At 44.9% G+C, this 19,930-nt stretch overlaps 1 protein-coding gene across 1 annotated transcript; it reads left to right on the forward strand.

The window, feature by feature from the left end:
* The first annotated feature begins 3,263 nt into the window (after positions 1–3,263).
* Positions 3,264–5,078, forward strand: LOC123663314. Its single transcript, XM_045598002.1, has one exon. The coding sequence runs from the start codon at positions 3,264–3,266 to the stop codon at positions 5,076–5,078; it is 1,815 nt and encodes a 604-aa protein (XP_045453958.1).
* The last annotated feature ends 14,852 nt before the right edge of the window (positions 5,079–19,930 follow it).

The raw sequence follows: 19,930 nt of genomic DNA on the forward strand, positions 1-19,930 counted from the left end.
GTGGAGCGACCTTGGCTTTAAGGTCGTTTCTAAGCTTGGTTAATTCAAGCCGGACCTCCTGGCGGATCTCCTGGCGGATTTCCTTAATGAGATCCTTTTTGACGTCTTCGAGTGAAGCTGTGTCGGCGGGCGCGGCAGGCGCGAGGGTGGGGAGGAGAGAAATGAAACGTCGTGCCGTCTTCCTGACCTCCTCCGCAGAGTTGTGTATCGTGGCTTTGTTGCCTTTTGTGACGCTATTGTTCTCATGAACGGCATTAATGATGGTGACCACCAACTTGTCGATAATTTCGCAGAAGGTGTCAGCGTCTTTGACATCATCAGAAGATGCCGGGAGCGGTGGTTCGGAAGGAGCGGCTGAGGCTTTCTTCCTGGTAGGGCGGGAGGCCGAGGTCGACCTACTAGGGGGAGGGGTGCGTTGCATGGTGCGTGATTTGGAGCAGAACGGTAAAAGGAGGGGGGGTTACAATGGGGGGGGTGGGGGGGTTGGGGGGGGTAGCGTTGGAAATCAGAGAAAAAGAGGGTGATTTAATGTAGTTATGAGGATTTGAGTGCAGTTATCTCCTAAACGGCGAAGGGGAGGGGGGGGAAAGGTAGGGGGGGAGAAGCCCCTCCTACTCTATTATGGATATGCCCGAAGACTTCGAGGACAGCACTTCGAGGGAAAAAGATATTCCCCTCGAAGTGCGAAAATTCTGGAATTTGGGGACGCTGGTGAGGGCTATGGGTTGGTTGCCCAAAAGATCGCTTCAGGTATGGCTGAATGAAAATTCGCTCAAAAATGGTCTCCGACGCACCGTTTAGGCGCCACGTGGCCTACCAACTTAGTCGGTAATGGCGTCGAAGACCCTTTTGAGACGAGAAGCAAGATAACGGAAAAGTTTATGGACGGAATAGGATGGAACTTTTGGGAGTATGTGCTCTATTAGGTAGAGCACCTATTGAGGTTATAAAAAAGAGGGGGTGTGGGGGCAAGTTTTGGAGAAATAAGGAGCGGAAGTGGCGGAAAAAAAGCCAATTTCTGCAAATGGACAGTTTTTTGAAAACTAAAAAAGTGAGGGGGGTGGGGGGTACCTCGTTTTAAAGGGTAAAACGAGGCGGTACAGGAGTAATTATTTCAAAATTTTAGAAGGAAAAATTTTGGGGGTGGGGGGTGAAAAGTCGCTAGGGGTGGAAAAGGGGTGAGTTCTGGGTGGGGTCGGGTAGAAGAAAGAAAATAAGGGATTTATACGAAAACCGCTTGAAAATCGGTTGAGTAGATCCGGAGTTATAGAATTTAAATGTTTTTTTTAAGATTTAATTTAATATAATTAAAATATTACGTAATTTGAAAATCGACTTTTTTTCCTTTGGGAAATTCGGGATAAAAAGTGTAGAAAAGTGATAAGGGACGTAAAAAAGGGATGGATATAAAAGGAAATTAAGATTGGACGAGGAATAAAGGAGTAATAAGCAGTTCTATAAATAGATCTTTTAAGAAACCAGTTACAAACTTATTGGTGCGGTCAGATAGTCTTAATGGAAGTATATAGCTGAAGAATGACAAGTCGGAAAATTCTGATTTTTGATTTACACTGTCTATTGTAACATATAAGAGTACTGAATGTTAAAAAAACGCACTGTCTTCGCTGATGATTTTTTGTTATAAGACTTTAAAAGTTGATATGCTAATTTTAAAACACACACTTATGTTGGTAATCACGATATCTTCAAAACTGATTAAGGAAAGTCTGGTTTCTGATTGAATTGGGGTAGTAAGGGTCTCAAGGAGTGTTTTGAGTGGTAGTATGTCACCGTGGCACATGTACTTCCGGAGTTAGCACCAACGGCTACTTCTACCAACTTAAGGAAAATTGTCCAAGAAAAATAGAAAACGTAGAGGGAAAATTTTAAAAGTTTGTAGGCAGTTAGAGAGCACTTAGACGCACCTTATGACACTAAAAAGTTAGTGGGTTGTCGATCTTGTTTCCGCAGCGTTCGCACTATAATGTAGTGAAAAGGGCGTTTTATCGCGCACTTAAGTTTGTACTGAATATAAAGTATATAATTTAAACAATAATTATATAGTGTTATATATTGTTTTGAAGGGGAAAACTTGGACAATGCACTGACACAAAAATTATTCACAGAAGTTAATACAATAAAAAGTTATGAATTTTTTAAACAAACACTATGGATTTTTAAACTGTTTTATATGGGAAAAAACACAAAATTTGCTCTAAAAAATCGAATTTTTCACTTAAAAAGATTTTAAAACCACCAGCGGGTAGCTGGCGGCAGCGCGCAACTTTTAAGATATAGTACGGAATTTTAAGTCGCAATTTGCCGATTTTGAGGATTTTTCGCGACGGAGCGACGTGGATTTGCTGCGTACGGGGCGAGCGTTCGCTGCAGACTGGTTAGGTTAGGTTAGGTTAGGTTAGGTTAGGTTAGGTTAGGTTAGGTTAGGTTAGGTTAGGTTAGGTTAGGTTAGGTTAGGTTAGGTTAGGTTAGGTTAGGTTAGGTTAGGTTAGGTTAGGTTAGGTTAGGTTAGGTTAGGTTAGGTTAGGTTAGGTTAGGTTAGGTTAGGTTAGGTTAGGTTAGGTTAGGTTAGGTTAGGTTAGGTTAGGTTAGGTTAGGTTAGGTTAGGTTAGGTTAGGTTAGGTTAGGTTAGGTTAGGTTAGGTTAGGTTAGGTTAGGTTAGGTTAGGTTAGGTTAGGTTAGGTTGGGGTGCTTGTCGGTGACCTCCTCGTGGTGTACCCTGGGCAACGTGGCGGGCAGCAGTATCACAATCGCGGCACTGCTGCCCGTCGCGGCTGACGACCGACGCGTGGGGATGCATTCCGGCGCTCTACATTAGAGTTGTCCCGTGAGTGCATCAGGTGGCACAGCGCTCGCGCACTGTGTCACCACGGGGGGTGGATGGGTTCGGCGTGCGCTTACCCCGCCGTCGGACAGAGTGGGCAGGAGTCCTGTTCGCTCACCGTCCTATTATCGTAATCCCGCTTCGTGGTGTCGTGGTCATGTCTCGCGGCCACGTACGGGACCGAGGGTCTTGCCTTAACCGGCCGGACCGCGAGGAAGAAAACCTCTATAAAAAATTACCCCGAATCCCAAGCGGCGACGCAGCGCGAGGGGATGCATGGCTGATGGGAAGTTCAGTCTCTACTGCGATCCCCTGCTCTGCAGCCCCGCCGAGGCCAGAGTGGGGTTACGCGAGGCTTGCCCAGGTACAGGGGGTGTTACCTCGGGCTGACCACCCTTTCCCCCATACTCGTGGGAACAAGATGGATACTAATGAAACAATTTATTCAGATAGTGATGGTGTGGAGAACGCGTCGGAGGGTCAGACTGCTCTCGACTCTGATGACAGTCTGCCGATTAATAGGAGGGTCCGATCTATCGGGAAACGGCCCCGACTGCACTTGACCTCGTTGTCGCCAACATCTGACGATGAGAGTCATCTGCCGCTGACTGCGCTAGCTCGCAAGCGCAGCAGCCAAAGAGAAGCGGCCTCGCGCGAGAAAGCGCTTGAGGCAGAGGTCTTGGAGGCGGAGGAAGGACGCCGGGCAATGGGTGTCGATGTAGGCGACGTCCGCACTGTCGAAGCCTTGGGCGTGCAAGTCGCGAAGGACGTCGACATTATATTAAAAGTGGCGACGAGATCGACGAACCTGAAGGGGACCTTCGTAAAGGCCTTGAAGAACGCGGCCTCGTCGATCAGCATTGCGGTGGAGTCGCTTAAAGAGCGTACCTCCTCAGACGAGGTCCGCAAACTCCAAGCGGAGAACACTCGGCTGAGGAGGGACGTTGAAGAATTGAAGCTGCAGATGGCGGAACTGGCCAAAAATAAGCCCTTTCAACCTGTCTCTGGTCCAGCACAGGACACACAGAGTGAGACGGACAGAGAGGATCGGATGCGAGCGTCCTTGCTCTCTTCGATCAAGGAGATGCTCGACACCCGCCTCGCAGACATCGAGGAGAGGCTGCCGCCGGCGAAGACAGTCCGTCCGCCGCTAGCAGCAGATACTACAGGGGTTGCGTTGCAGGCGCCGCCACCAGCGAAGAAGAAAAAGGTGGCGCGAAAGGCGAAAGCCGCCACGGTCTCCACGGCCACTGTGACGGCTGTTGGCGATGCGACGGTGACCCGACCTCGTGACGACGAATGGGTCGCCGTTGTTAAAAAGAAAAAGAAGAAGAAGGGCAAGGACAAACCTCCTGCGTCGGGTGCCGCTGCTGCGAAGTCACCGCAGCAGCGAAAGAACAGAAAGAAGAAGGCGAAATCCCGTCCTCCCAGGTTGGTGGCCCCCCGTAGGCCCGCAGTGATTATGACACTGGAGCCAGAAGCAGAGGAACAGGGGGTCACCTACAGCCACTTACTCAAGCGGGCTGCGGAAACGCTGAATTTGGCTGACCTGGGAATAAGTGAAGGGTTGACCGTGCGCACTGCCGCAACCGGAGGCAGGCTGTTGGAGCTGGCGAAAGGCCAGACTTCGGAAGCGGCACAGCGTCTGGCGCAGGAGCTCGACCGCGTCCTCGAAGGCACGGCGAGAGTCGTCCAGCCCATGAAGCTCGCGAGTCTTCGAATTTCTGGACTGGATGACTCCGTCACTAAACAAATGGTGGCAGAGGCGGCAGCCAAGGCCACCAAATGCGACGTCGGCGTCATCAAAACCGGTGAGGTCACGACTGGACCAGGAGGGATGGGCGCCTCAATATTAAGGTGTCCGATCCCTGCCGCGAAGGCTCTGGCACAGGCAGGCAGACTACTTGTCGGCTGGAGCTCTGCCAGAGTCACACTGCTGGAGCAGCGTCCTTTGCGCTGCTTCAAATGTATGGGCATAGGGCACACCCGTCCAACATGTCCCTTCGCGGTGGACCGGAGTGGTTTGTGCTACCGGTGCGGCAAGGAGGGGCATATTGCCAAAAACTGCACCGAGGCTCCGAGTTGTGCTGTATGCACCAGCGCCGGAAAACCGGCGTCGCATATAATGGGAGGGCGGGTTTGTCGTCCCCCAAAGGTCCGACGAATGGCGGTGGGGCGTGCCCCCCCTCCAAATAGTCGAAAAGCTGCGGAGGAGGCTGCGGCGATGTCGTCGTAGCCTCCTCCCCAACTCCCTGGAGTTATAGAGCGCTCTCGTGCCCGTGAGCGCTCTACAAGCGAAGGCGACCGCGCAGCACTCGCGGTCATACGTCGGGGCGTCACGGACAATACTTATTAGTGGTACCGTGGCGCCCCACTAGGACGACGAGGGCACCGTTGGTTTTTAGTGGGTAGTCCGGCATTGCACCTACCGCCGGGAGCCCCACACTCCCGCTGCCGAGCTTTCGGTGGCGGGGTCAGTGCGTAAATGCATTTTCCAACGTAAAAAAAAAAAAAAAAAAAAAAAAGGTTAGGTTAGGTTAGGTTAGGTTAGGTTAGGTTAGGTTAGGTTAGGTTAGGTTAGGTTAGGTTAGGTTAGGTTAGGTTAGGTTAGGTTAGGTTAGGTTAGGTTAGGTTAGGTTAGGTTAGGTTAGGTTAGGTTAGGTTAGGTTAGGTTAGGTTAGGTTAGGTTAGGTTAGGTTAGGTTAGGTTAGGTTAGGTTAGGTTAGGTTAGGTTAGGTTAGGTTAGGTTAGGTTAGGTTAGGTTAGGTTAGGTTAGGTTAGGTTAGGTTAGGTTAGGTTAGGTTAGGTTAGGTTAGGTTAGGTTAGGTTAGGTTAGGTTAGGTTAGGTTAGGTTAGGTTAGGTTAGGTTAGGTTAGGTTAGGTTAGGTTAGGTTAGGTTAGGTTAGGTTAGGTTAGGTTAGGTTAGGTTAGGTTAGGTTAGGTTAGGTTAGGTTAGGTTAGGTTAGGTTAGGTTAGGTTAGGTTAGGTTAGGTTAGGTTAGGTTAGGTTAGGTTAGGTTAGGTTAGGTTAGGTTAGGTTAGGTTAGGTTAGGTTAGGTTAGGTTAGGTTAGGTTAGGTTAGGTTAGGTTAGGTTAGGTTAGGTTAGGTTAGGTTAGGTTAGGTTAGGTTAGGTTAGGTTAGGTTAGGTTAGGTTAGGTTAGGTTAGGTTAGGTTAGGTTAGGTTAGGTTAGGTTAGGTTAGGTTAGGTTAGGTTAGGTTAGGTTAGGTTAGGTTAGGTTAGGTTAGGTTAGGTTAGGTTAGGTTAGGTTAGGTTAGGTTAGGTTAGGTTAGGTTAGGTTAGGTTAGGTTAGGTTAGGTTAGGTTAGGTTAGGTTAGGTTAGGTTAGGTTAGGTTAGGTTAGGTTAGGTTAGGTTAGGTTAGGTTAGGTTAGGTTAGGTTAGGTTAGGTTAGGTTAGGTTAGGTTAGGTTAGGTTAGGTTAGGTTAGGTTAGGTTAGGTTAGGTTAGGTTAGGTTAGGTTAGGTTAGGTTAGGTTAGGTTAGGTTAGGTTAGGTTAGGTTAGGTTAGGTTAGGTTAGGTTAGGTTAGGTTAGGTTAGGTTAGGTTTTTTTTTTTTTTTTTTAAAATAAGTTGGTAAACAATTGGGTTCTTTATTTCGAGGATGAATGACATGAGACATTGTAATAAATGAGTAAGATGAATACGCTCCGGCCAATAATAGAATAAAAAAAAGTGTAGAAAATTATGTCAATTCGCTTAACTATAATGGATTAATAAATGTTTGAATTTGTAGCCCCAGTGGAGACTTGAAATGGAACGCTGCATGGGTGCAGGGGGGCAGAACTTGCGATTTGATACAATTGTTCAATCCCCTACAGACCATGCAGCGCGAATGATGGAGATGATGATGAGTGGGCTGAGTGGGCAAAAGGTTAAGGCCATATTACAATTCCGAGTAACCCTTAGGCCCGGCCCGAAGTGATGAAATGATGAATTAACAAGTGATAATAAAATGAGATATACAAAAGATGGAGATTATAAACAAAATGAACTTAAGCTAAGGTAGTAAAGTATATATGGTTTTTTTTTTTTTTTTTTTTTTTTTTTTTTTTTTTTTTTTTTTTTTTTTTTTTTTTAATTATGAGTATATTGATCTTTTTTTTTTGATTATACATTTATGTGTTTTATTGATTTCCAGAGTATTTTTTTTTTTTTTTTTTTTTTTTTTTTTTTTTTTTTTTTTTTTTTTTTTTTTTTTTTTTTTTTTTTTTTTTTTAATACTATATAATATATTAAGTAATCTTAAAAACTAGTACACAAAAGCTATCTTAAGAACTAGTATATTTAGTATGTATTCTATATAATTGATAAAATAAAATAAAGTGAAAAGAGAAAAAGTAATAAAAATGAAGAACAACAATCATAGCATAAGTATTGATCTTAAGACAAGGTTATAATTAATAAATTAAAGGTGCAGTCAAGTTCGACTTGGAGCACTCCCGCGAAGCCCTGGTGGGTGAATCCTGAGGCGTCGCCGCGTTGGAATAATGAAAGTATAAGTAAAAGTAACAAAAAAAAGAAAAATCCCGAGCTGAGCGAAAGTACGTGGAGAGTTATGCGTGAGTGTGAAAAATAGAGTTAAGGTGGTTACAGTGATTGTATAAGTGTATAAAGTAATTATGTATATAAATGTTAAGAAAATAGATAATATATATGTAAGAGTAAGTATAGAAATATATATAAATGTAAAAGGAGTCTGAGCGATATAAGTTGAAGAGTGGTGTAAACGGGTACCTGCAGTTCGTGGGAAGAGTGTGGTGTGTAAAATGTACAAATGGGAAGCAAGACAAGACGAACAATTTAGGACTTACGGAGCTGCCCGTGCCGCACTGTTAAGTGAGGGTGTCGGAGCAGTTCCGTAGTCTATGTTTTGCCTTGTCTTGTTACGCATGGAACGCACAATAGGGCAAATGGTAGAGGTGGCTTTGTGTTCGGTGGGATGTTTGTTATTAAACTTGTTATTATGAGACACACAGTTGAAGCATTTGTAAGTGCCGGTTTCTGCGACAGTTGAGCCGTCAGCAGAGACGGAGGTGTTGTGTCGGCATTCTTTATGGATATGTCCATCTTCCGCGCAGTGCGCGCACCGCGTGGAAGAGGACTTACAGTGGGTGGCAGTGTGCCCGAACTGCAGGCACTTGTGGCACTGTAAAAAGGGACTGAACTCTTCGATGTGTACACGCTGATAATCAACGCGGACACGATCGAGGGACAGTAAAGTGCGGAAGGCTACGGGGTGAGTTATGAAGACAGCATTATACAGTAAAGGGTTCCTGTTGTCTCTTTTAAATTTGTACTTAATTTGTGCGGAGTCGAGTTCACTAAGCTCGGGGTTTTGTCGCATAATAATGTCCGTAAGCTCCTCAACGGCGACGTCGCAGGACACACCCTTCAGAATAATCATAGGCTTGAGGCGGCTAGCCACCTCAGCGGAGACTTTGGCGTCGTTAGCCGCTTTAATACGTTGCAGGGCATCGTCGCGGTCGCGCTCCGTGTCGAACTCGATACGAAGTTTATTTTTAGATAGTGGGGCTACCTTGGCCGGAGCGTAATTAGTTTCGCGAAAGGATATTGTAGATTTCAGGTTTCTGAATGTTTCCTCTCGGGAGGAGGCCGGAGTTTTAGAGGCGACGACGATTGCTGGTTTCGTGTTCGGCGGTGTGGTAGAGGCGGCTTTGACCGCCGGAGAAGGTCGAGCGGTAGGGCCGGGCAGGTCCCTGGGCTGGGCTTGGCGCCCGGCGATAGAAGCATACGTCGATATAATACTTTTGGAAGTCGCGGAGTGTTCGGCCTTGATCTCTTCGCGCAGCTTGGAGACCTCATCCTTAACTAATTGAGTCAGATCGGTAACAACATTTTTATAACACATAGGCGAGTTGAAAGTGGGGTCGTATTTCTCTTGCTCTGCTATGTTAATCTCGAGGTAGGTCTCACAAGCCACGCGAATTTCCTGGGCGGCGCACTGTATGAGGTCCTTGTTGACTGAAGTCACGCTTTTGCCCTCACGGACAGCGTGACATATTGTCTCAGTAAGCTGTTCGATAATTGTGCGGAAGCTGGCTTCACTTCGAACGTCAGAGCCCAGGTATGGAAGCTTCTTGCTCGTTTTATCTTTTTTCCCCGCAGGGGCAGCCATGACGGGAAAAGGGGGATGGTGTCAGGGTGAGGTGAAACTAAGTCAAATGTAAGGTATAAGAAAACGGAACAATAAAAATTTTGGGGGGGGGGGGGTGTAAAGAAGGGGGGGGTGTTAGGTGTGTGTGGTTGCGGTAGAGAAAAGGAGAAAATAAAATAAAATAAAATTTTTTGGTGGTGGGGGTGGGGGGGGGGTGGTGGGGGGTGGGTTTTGTAGAAGTGGTGAAACTAAAGAATAGATAAAGAATTTAAGAAAATAAAAATTTTGGGGGGGGGGGGGGTAGGGGGTGGTAAGGGGGGGGGTTGTGTAAAGGGGGTGAAGTAGGTGTCAAAGGTGAAAACCGCAGCCAAATCGGTTAGGAAATGGCTGAGTTATAGCGATTAATAGAATTCTTTAATATTTCCTTAATAAAATATTAAAGAATTCTATTTTTAGAACACGAATATCCGATTATCTATATAAAGAAGTTATGAGTTTAAATAATATATATTGAAACAGGAATATTATAGTCCCCTTGTGAGGCAGGAGGATGAAAATTTGGGATGGGGGTAAAAGGCCAACGGAGAAGCCGTTGGCGCAAGAAAATCCGGGAAAATCGAAGGTTTTGGGGGGGGGGGGGGGGGGGGTGAGGGTGGTTTTTGGTTGGATGGGGTAGTAGGGGTAAAATAAGTAGTATTCGTGAAAACCGGAAATTTATCGGATTTATATTAAAAGAATAAAAGAATTAAAACGGTTTTTATTAAAATTTTGGTGTATGAGTGACTTGTAATTTTATAAGAATATTTAAACCTATTATGAACGAAAACAAATTAGTTGTGTGTTTAAACAGAATTTTGAAAGGTCTATTGTGTCTAAGTAGTTGGGTTTCCACAAAAACCAAATATAGAAAGGGGGTAAGTGTAACTTAAGGAAGTGGATGAAGAAAGAAAATCTGGAGAAAGTGGAAAATTTGGGGGGGGGGGGGGGGGGGGGGGTGAGATTTCGATTGGGTGGGATGAAGGGTGTAAAAGGAGTGGATAAGGTGAAAACCGCGTTAAAATCGGTTGGGGGGATCAGGAGTAATGGAATTTTTAAAGTTTCTATAGTTTTGCTCAATATTTACGTAAACGTAAATATTGAGCTTTTTTCCTGTGGGAATTCCGGGATAAAAAGTGGCGGAAAAGGAGACGGGAGGTCCAAAAAGGTTTGCTACTGAAGGGGGTGTAAGTAGGGTGAAGGACAAGGGAGTTATTAGGGATGTAAAGTTAGGGCGTGGCGTTTTTTTTGCTCACAAACTTAGTGCTGCGGTTGTGACTTCTGAGTGGAAGTGAATATCTTCTAAATTTATGAATGGAAAAATCTGAATTTTGCTTAGTTATGTTCTTATTGATACACTTTAACACTGAATATGATAAAATATATAGGTCGTCACTGATAATTTTAATCTAGCTCACTGGTAAGGTACATAATACAGTTTTGTAGCTTGACACTAAGTTTGTAATCACAATTATAGCTGAATTGTTCCAATTTTCCTCAATTTTTTTGTTTAGAAGGATGTAGGGGGTCGCTAAGAGTATTTCGGTGTATGGTTGGTGGCCGTGACACCAACACCCTCGAAGATAGCGGCGACGGCTGCCTTTACCACGTTAAGGTTTTTGTTCAGAAAAAAATACTTACAGTCCACGAAAAAATTTTAAATTTTGCACACAGTAAGACACCACAATAGAGCACTTTTTGATGGAAAAAAAAGTATGGGTTGTCGCTTTAGATTCGTCGGCGTACGCACTTAAGTCTTATAAAAAGGGCGTTTCGTCGCGCACTTAACTTTGTAACACTTTTTTACTGTATTAATTGTAACGGAATTATAAAGTGTTACACATCAATTTGAAGGGGAGGATGTCCTGAATACACTGATACTAATAGTTTAAAAAAATATTGAAATCTGACCGAGTAATGAATTTTTTAATGGAACACTATGTAAATTTCGGAAGTTTTATATGGGAAAAAACACAAAATTTGCTGTAAAAAATCGAATTTTTCACTTAAAAAGATTTTAAAACCACCAGCGGGTAGCTGGCGGCAGCGCGCAACTTTTAAGACGTAGTACGGAATTTTAAGTCGCAATTAGCCGATTTTGAGGATTTTTCGCGACGGAGCGACGTAGAAATGCTGCGTACGGGGCGAGCGTTCGCTGCAGACTGGTTAGGTTAGGTTAGGTTAGGTTAGGTTAGGTTAGGTTAGGTTAGGTTAGGTTAGGTTAGGTTAGGTTAGGTTAGGTTAGGTTAGGTTAGGTTAGGTTAGGTTAGGTTAGGTTAGGTTAGGTTAGGTTAGGTTAGGTTAGGTTAGGTTAGGTTAGGTTAGGTTAGGTTAGGTTAGGTTAGGTTAGGTTAGGTTAGGTTAGGTTAGGTTAGGTTAGGTTAGGTTAGGTTAGGTTAGGTTAGGTTAGGTTAGGTTAGGTTAGGTTAGGTTAGGTTAGGTTTTTTTTTTTAAAATAAGTTGGTAAACAATTGGGTTCTTTATTTCGAGGATGAATGACATGAGACATAGTAAAAAATGAGTAAGATGTATACGCTCCGGCCAGTAATAGAATAAAAAAAAAAAGTGTAGAAAATTATGTCAATTCGCTTAACTATAATAGACTAATAAATGTTTGAATTTGTAGCCCCAGTGGAGACTTGAAATGGAACGCTGCATGGGTGCAGGGGGGCAGAACTTGCGATTTGATACAATTGTTCAATCCCCTACAGACCATGCAGCGCGAATGATGGAGATGATGATGAGTGGGCTGAGTGGGCAAAGGGTTAAGGCCATATTACAATTCCGAATAACCCTTACGCCCGGCCCGAAGTGATGAAATGATTAATTGACAAGTGATTATAAAATGAGATATACAAAAGATGGAGATTATAAACAAAATGAACTTAAGCTAAGGTAGTAAAGTATATATGATTTTTTTTTTTTTTTTTTTTTTTTTTTTTTTTTTTTTTTTTTTTTTTTTTTTTTTTTTTTTTTTATATGAGTATATTGATCTTTTTTGATTATACATTTATGTTTTTTTATTGATTTACAGAGTATTATTATTATTTTTTTTTTTTTTTTTTTTTTTTTTTTTTTTTTTTTTTTTTTTTTTTTATAATAATATAGATAATATATTAAGTAATCTTAAAGAACAAAATTAATCTTAAAAACTATTATATATTAATATATCTTATATAGTATTGACAAAGTAGAGTAAAAATCAAAAAGAGGTAATAAAAATAAGAATAAAAATGAAGAACAACAATCATAACATAAGTTATTAATCTTAAGACAAGGTAAAACATAATAGAATAAAAGTACAGTCAAGTTCGACTCGGAGCACTCCCGCGAAGCCCTGGTGGGTGAGTCCTGAAGCGTCGCCGCGTTAGAATAATGAGAAGTGTAAGTAAGAGTAGGAAAAATCCCGAGCTGAGCGAAGTATGTGGAGTGTTATGCGTGAGTGTAAAAGATAGAGTTAAAGTGGTTATTATGATTGTATGAGTGTAAAGGAATTATGTATATAAATGTTAACTAAATGGATAATATATATGTAAGAGTAAGGATAGAAATATATATAAATGTAAAAGGAGTCTGAGCGATATATGGGTAAAGAGTAGTGTGAACAGGTACCTGCAGTTCGTGGGAAGAGAGTGTGGTGTGTAAAGTGTACGAATGAGAAGCAAGACAAGACGAACAATTTAGAACTTACGGAGCTGCCCGTGCCGCACTGTTCGGTGAGGGTGTCGGAGCAGTTCCGTAGTCTATGTTTTGCCTTGTCTTGTTACGCATGGAACGCACAATAGGGCAAGTGGTAGAGGTGGCTTTGTGTTCTGTAGGGTGTTTGTTATTAAACTTCATATTATGAGACACACAGTTGAAGCATTTGTAGGTGCCGGTCTCTGCGACAGTTGAGCCGTCGACAGAGACGGAGGTGTTGTGTCGGCATTCTTTATGAATATGTCCATCTTCCGCGCAGTGCGCGCACCGCGTGGAAGAGGACTTGCAGTGGGTGGCAGTGTGCCCGAACTGCAGGCACTTGTGGCACTGTAAGAAGGGACTGAATTCTTCGATGTGTACGCGCTGATAATCAACGCGCACACGATCGAGGGACAGTAAGGTGCGGAAGGCTGTAGGGTGTGTTATGAAAACGGCGTTGTAGAGTAATGGGTTTCTGTTATCCCTTTTAAATTTATATTTAATATATGAGGAGTCGAATTCACTTAGCTCGGGATTTTGTCGCATAATAATGTCCGTAAGCTCCTCAACGGCGACGTCGCAGGACACACCCTTCAGAATAATCATAGGCTTGAGGCGGCTAGCCACCTCAGCGGAGACTTTGGCGTCGTTAGCCGCTTTAATACGTTGCAGGGCATCGTCGCGGTCGCGCTCCGTGTCGAACTCGATGCGAAGTTTATTTTTAGATAGTGGGGCTACCTTGGCCGGAGCGTAATTAGTTTCACGAAAGGATATTGTAGATTTCAGGTTTCTGAATGTTTCCTCTCGGGAGGAGGCCGGAGTTTTAGAGGCGACGACGATTGCTGGTTTCGTGTTCGGCGGTGTGGTAGAGGCGGCTTTGACCGCCGGGGAAGGTCGAGCGGTAGGGCCGGGCAGGTCCCTGGGCTGGGCTTGGCGCCCGGCGATAGAAGCGTACGTCGATATAATACTTTTGGAAGTCGCGGAGTGTTCGGCCTTGATCTCTTCGCGCAGCTTGGAGACCTCGTCCTTAACTAATTGAGTCAGATCGGTAACGACATTTTTATAACACATAGGCGAGTTGAAAGTCGGGTCGTATTTCTCTTGCTCTGCTATGTTAATCTCGAGATAGGTCTCACAAGCCACGCGAATTTCCTGGGCGGCGCACTGTATGAGGTCCTTGTTGACTGAAGTCACGCTTTTGCCCTCACGGACAGCGTGACATATTGTCTCAGTAAGCTGTTCGATAATTGTGCGGAAGCTGGCTTCACTTCGAACGTCGGAGCCCAGGTATGGAAGCTTCTTGCTCGTTTTATCTTTTTTCCCTGCAGGGGCAGCCATGACGGGAAAAGGGGGATGGTGTCAGGGTGAGGTAAAACTAAGTCAAATGTAAGGTATAAGAAATCGGAACAATAAAAAAAAAAATTTTGGGGGGGGGGGGTTGTGAAGAAGGGGGGGTGCTAGGTGTGTGTGGTTACGGTAAAGAAAAGGAGAAAATATAATAAAATAAAAAAAAATTTTTTGGTGGTGGGGGTGGGGGGGGGGGGTGGTAGGGGGTGGGTTTTGTAGAAGTGGTGAAACTAAAGAATAGATAAAGAATTCAAGAAAATAAAATTTGGGGGGGGAGGGGGTAGGGGGTGGTAAGGGGGTGGGTTGTGTAAAGGGGGTGAAGTAGGTGTCAAAGGTGAAAACCGCAGCCAAATCGGTTAGGAAATGGCTGAGTTATAGCGATTAATAGAATTCTTTAATATTTCCTTAATAAAATATTAAAGAATTCTATTTTTAGAACACGAATATCCGATTATCTATATAAAGAAGTTATGAGTTTAAATAATATATATTGAAACAGGAATATTATAGTCCCCTTGTGAGGCAGGAGGATGAAAATTTGGGATGGGGGTAAAAGGCCAACGGAGAAGCCGTTGGCGCAAGAAAATCCGGGAAAATCGAAGGTTTTGGGGGGGGGGGGGAGGGGGGGGGGGGGGTTTTTGGTTGGATGGGGTAGTAGGGGTAAAATAAGTAGTATTCGTGAAAACCGGAAATTTATCGGATTTATATTAAAAGAATAAAAGAATTAAAACGGTTTTTATTAAAATTTTGGTGTATGAGTGACTTGTAATTTTATAAGAATATTTAAACCTATTATGAACGAAAACAAATTAGTTGTGTGGGTTACGTTAGGTTAGGTTAGGTTAGGTTAGGTTAGGTTAGGTTAGGTTAGGTTAGGTTAGGTTAGGTTAGGTTAGGTTAGGTTAGGTTAGGTTAGGTTAGGTTAGGTTAGGTTAGGTTAGGTTAGGTTAGGTTAGGTTAGGTTGGTCTGCGGCTCGTCTTTCGGCCCGGGACGGGACGGGTCTCGGACTTGGATCACCGGGGGCGGGTCTTGCGGACTGACAGTCTTGCCGACTCGTTCCTCGCTCCGAGAAGGGGGCCCGGAAAGCCCGTCTTTCAGTTCGGAGGTCGTGCGCGGTGCGGGGTGGCACGTAGGTTGCCGTCGGTGAGGGTATGGCACTGCGACGCGGTGCGGGGAGTGGGGTGGGCGGGTTCGCTCGCCCGCCCTAAGGCGTGCGGGGGCGCTCTCTCGCGCCGAGGCTGCGGTCGGCTAGAGGGCCTTGACTGCGGCCACCCTGGCCTTTGTCGGCTTCGTCGGGCTGACATTGTCCGCCCCGGGCTAGGTGCCTGGCGAGCCGAGTCGCCGGGCTAGGCCTGGGGCGCCGGGGCGGCGCGGGATTGTACCCACAGGCGCGATGCGGGCGGGGGGTGTCCCCCTGCCCGCGGGGGAGGCCACGCGGGCGATGGGTCGGGGGATTCGTCGTCCGACTTGCACGGTCCCCCAAGGAGGGGAGGGCGCGCTTCGTGTTCGAGTGCGTCCTCCGAGGTGCTTGCACCGTGGTGGGCCCGAAAGGGCAAGCGCCGGCGGGGTTGCGAAAGAGCTGACAGCGTCCTTGTGACCCCGCCACATAGGCGCACGGCAGAACACACGTGGCGGTTTTTATTCAGTAAGAGTCTGAATCCCCTCCGAGCCCCCCCTACCGGAGGGTGTCCATGACGGATTTTCCCCACGTTAAAAAAAAAAAAAAAAAAAAGGTTAGGTTAGGTTAGGTTAGGTTAGGTTAGGTTAGGTTAGGTTAGGTTAGGTTAGGTTAGGTTAGGTTAGGTTAGGTTAGGTTAGGTTAGGTTAGGTTAGGTTAGGTTAGGTTAGGTTAGGTTAGGTTAGGTTAGGTTAGGTTAGGTTAGGTTAGGTTAGGTTAGGTTAGGTTAGGTTAGGTTAGGTTAGGTTAGGTTAGGTTAGGTTTTCGGCAGTGGTTGGACAGACGACATGGCGTCCTAACCTTCCGCGCCACGCAGGTCCTCTCGGGGCACGGTTGCTTCGGGGGGTACCTGTGTCGGGTCGCCGGGAGGGAGCCCTCTCCTCGTTGCCACCACTGCCAGGATTGTGACGACGAGTCGGCGCAACACGTCTTGGAAGAGTGTTCGGCGTGGACGGAGGAGCGTGAAGAGCTCCGAAGCGTAGTTGGGCCGGACCTTTCGCTGCCGGCCGTGATTTCTGCCATGACCGGCAGCGAGAGGTGCTGGGACGCCGTCCTCGCGTACTGTGAGCGGGTGATGGCGCAGAAGGAGGCGGCGGAGCGGGTGAGGGAGGACACCACCGACCTCCCCCTCCGCCGCAAAAGGACCGGGCGTCGGAGGCTGGCGCACGATAACCGCCTCCCTCCCTAGACGCTAGGCAGACCAAAATCTGCCGGGTAGGCGCGCGCGGTGTCCCCCGCGCGCCACCTCCTCCACGAGGACAGGAAAGGGCCTGACGAGGCACGCCGCCGGGGTTTGCAGAAGAATTCGGACTCCTGCGACCCCGGCACGGGCGACGAAGGTGGACACCGTTGGTTTTTAGTGGGTAGTCCGGCATTGCACCTACCGCCGGGAGCCCCACACTCCCGCTGCCGAGCTTTCGGTGGCGGGGTCAGTGCGTAAATGCATTTTCCAACGTAAAAAAAAAAAAAAAAAAAAAAGGTTAGGTTAGGTTAGGTTAGGTTAGGTTAGGTTAGGTTAGGTTAGGTTAGGTTAGGTTAGGTTAGGTTTTTTTTTTTTTTTTTTTTTTTTTTTTAAATAAGTTGGTAAACAATTGGGTTCTTTATTTCGAGGATGAATGACATGAGACATAGTAATAAGTGAGTAAGATGAATACGCTCCGGCCAGTAATAGAAATAGTCTTGATAATTGTATAAAAATCGATGATAATAGACAAATTAAATATGTAAGTTGTAGCCCCAGTGGAGACTTGAAATGGAGCGCTGCATGGGTGCAGGGGGGCAGAACTTGCGATTTGATACAATTGTTCAATCCCCTACAGACCATGCAGCGCGAATGATGGAGATGATGATGAGTGGGCTGAGTGGGCAAAGGGTTAAGGCCATATTACAATTCCGAGTAACCCTTGCGCCCGGCCCAAAGTGATGAAATGATGAATTAACAAGTGATTATAAAATGAGATATACAAAAGATGGAGATTATAAACAAAATGAGCTTAAACTAAGGTAGTAAAGTATATATGGTTTTTTTTTTTTTTTTTTTTTTTTTTTTTTTTTTTTTTTTTTTTTTTTTTTTTTTTTTTTTTTTTTTTTTTTTTTTTTTATGAGTATATTGATCTTTTTTGATTATACATTTATGTTTTTTATTGATTTACAGAGTATTTTTTTTTTTTTTTTTTTTTTTTTTTTTTTTTTTTTTTTTTTTTTTTTTATAATATAATAATATAGATAATATATTAAGTAATCTTAAAGAACAAAATTAATCTTAAAAACTATTATATATTAATATATCTTATATAGTATTGACAAAGTAGAGTAAAAATCAAAAAGAGGTAATAAAAATAAGAATAAAAATGAAGAACAACAATCATAACATAAGTTATTAATCTTAAGACAAGGTAAAACATAATAGATTAAAAGTACAGTCAAGTTCGACTCGGAGCACTCCCGCGAAGCCCTGGTGGGTGAGTCCTGAAGCGTCGCCGCGTTAGAATAATGAGAAGTGTAAGTAAGAGTAGGAAAAATCCCGAGCTGAGCGAAGTATGTGGAGTGTTATGCGTGAGTGTAAAAGATAGAGTTAAAGTGGTTATTATGATTGTATGAGTGTAAAGGAATTATGTATATAAATGTTAACTAAATGGATAATATATATGTAAGAGTAAGGATAGAAATATATATAAATGTAAAAGAGTCTGAGCGATATATGGGTAAAGAGTAGTGTGAACAGGTACCTGCAGTTCGTGGGAAGAGAGTGTGGTGTGTAAAGTGTACGAATGAGAAGCAAGACAAGACGAACAATTTAGAACTTACGGAGCTGCCCGTGCCGCACTGTTCGGTGAGGGTGTAAGAGCAGTTCCGTAGTCTATGTTTTGCCTTGTCTTGTTACGCATGGAACGCACAATAGGGCAAGTGGTAGAGGTGGCTTTGTGTTCTGTAGGGTGTTTGTTATTAAACTTCATATTATGAGACACACAGTTGAAGCATTTGTAGGTGCCGGTCTCTGCGACAGTTGAGCCGTCGACAGAGACGGAGGTGTTGTGTCGGCATTCTTTATGAATATGTCCATCTTCCGCGCAGTGCGCGCACCGCGTGGAAGAGGACTTGCAGTGGGTGGCAGTGTGCCCGAACTGCAGGCACTTGTGGCACTGTAAGAAGGGACTGAATTCTTCGATGTGTACGCGCTGATAATCAACGCGCACACGATCGAGGGACAGTAAGGTGCGGAAGGCTGTAGGGTGTGTTATGAATACGGCGTTGTAGAGTAATGGGTTTCTGTTATCCCTTTTAAATTTATATTTAATATATGAGGAGTCGAATTCACTTAGCTCGGGGTTTTGTCGCATAATAATGTCCGTAAGCTCCTCAACGGCGACGTCGCAGGACACACCCTTCAGAATAATCATAGGCTTGAGGCGGCTAGCCACCTCAGCGGAGACTTTGGCGTCGTTAGCCGCTTTAATACGTTGCAGGGCATCGTCGCGGTCGCGCTCCGTGTCGAACTCGATGCGAAGTTTATTTTTAGATAGTGGGGCTACCTTGGCCGGAGCGTAATTAGTTTCACGAAAGGATATTGTAGATTTCAGGTTTCTGAATGTTTCCTCTCGGGAGGAGGCCGGAGTTTTAGAGGCGACGACGATTGCTGGTTTCGTGTTCGGCGGTGTGGTAGAGGCGGCTTTGACCACCGGGGAAGGTCGAGCGGTAGGGCCAGGCAGGTCCCTGGGCTGGGCTTGGCGTCCGGCGATAGATGCATATGTCGAAATAATATTTTTGGAAGTCGCAGAGTGTTCGGCCTTGATCTCTTCGCGCAGCTTGGAGACCTCGTCTTTTACTAGTTGGGTCAGATCGGTGACCACATTCTTGTAACACGTGGGTGAGTTGAAAGTGGGGTCGTATTTTTCTTGTTCAGCTATGTTAATTTCGAGGTAGGTCTCGCAAGCCACGCGAATCTCCTGGGCGGCGCACTGTATGAGGTCCTTATTGACCGAAGTCACGCTTTTTCCCTCACGGACAGCGTGACATATTGTCTCAGTAAGCTGTTCGATAATTGTGCGGAAGCTGGCCTCACTTCGAACGTCGGAGCCCAGGTATGGAAGCTTCTTGCTCGTTTTATCTTTTTTCCCCGCGGGGGCAGCCATGACGGGGGAAGGGGGATGGTGTCAGGGTGAGGTAAAACTAAGTCAAATGTAAGGTATAAGAAATCGGAACAATAAAAAAAAAAAAAAAAATTTGGGGGGGGGGGGGGGGGGGGGGTTGTGAAGAAGGGGGGTTGCTAGGTGTGTGCGGTTACTGTAGAGAAAAGGAGAAAATATAATAAAAAAATTTTAGTGGTGGGGGTGTGGGGGGGGGTGGTAGGGGGTGGGTTTTGTAGAAATGTTGAAACTAAAAGATAGATAAAGAATTTAAAAAAAAAAATAAAATTTAGGGGGGGGGGGGTAGGGGGTGGTGAGGGGGTGGGTTGTGTAAAGGGGGTGAAGTAGGTGTCAAAGTAGGAAACCGCAGCCAAATCGGTTGAGAAATGGCTGAGTTATAGCAATTAATAGAATTCTTTAATATTTCCTTAATAAAATATTAAAGAATTCTATTTTTAGAACACGAATATCCGATTATCTATATAAAGAAGTTATGAGTTTAAATAATATATATTGAAACAGGAATATTATAGTCCCCTTGTGAGGCAGGAGGATGAAAATTTGAGATGGGGGTAAAAAGCCAACGGAG

This window comes from Melitaea cinxia, chromosome 20 (genome assembly GCF_905220565.1).
Source record: "Melitaea cinxia chromosome 20, ilMelCinx1.1, whole genome shotgun sequence".
Lineage (NCBI taxonomy): Eukaryota > Metazoa > Arthropoda > Insecta > Lepidoptera > Nymphalidae > Melitaea > Melitaea cinxia.

Excerpts from the sequence above, each read along its gene's own strand:
- LOC123663314 (XM_045598002.1), top strand. The coding sequence starts at position 3,264 with ATGGATACTAATGAAACAATTTATTCAGATAGTGATGGTGTGGAGAAC.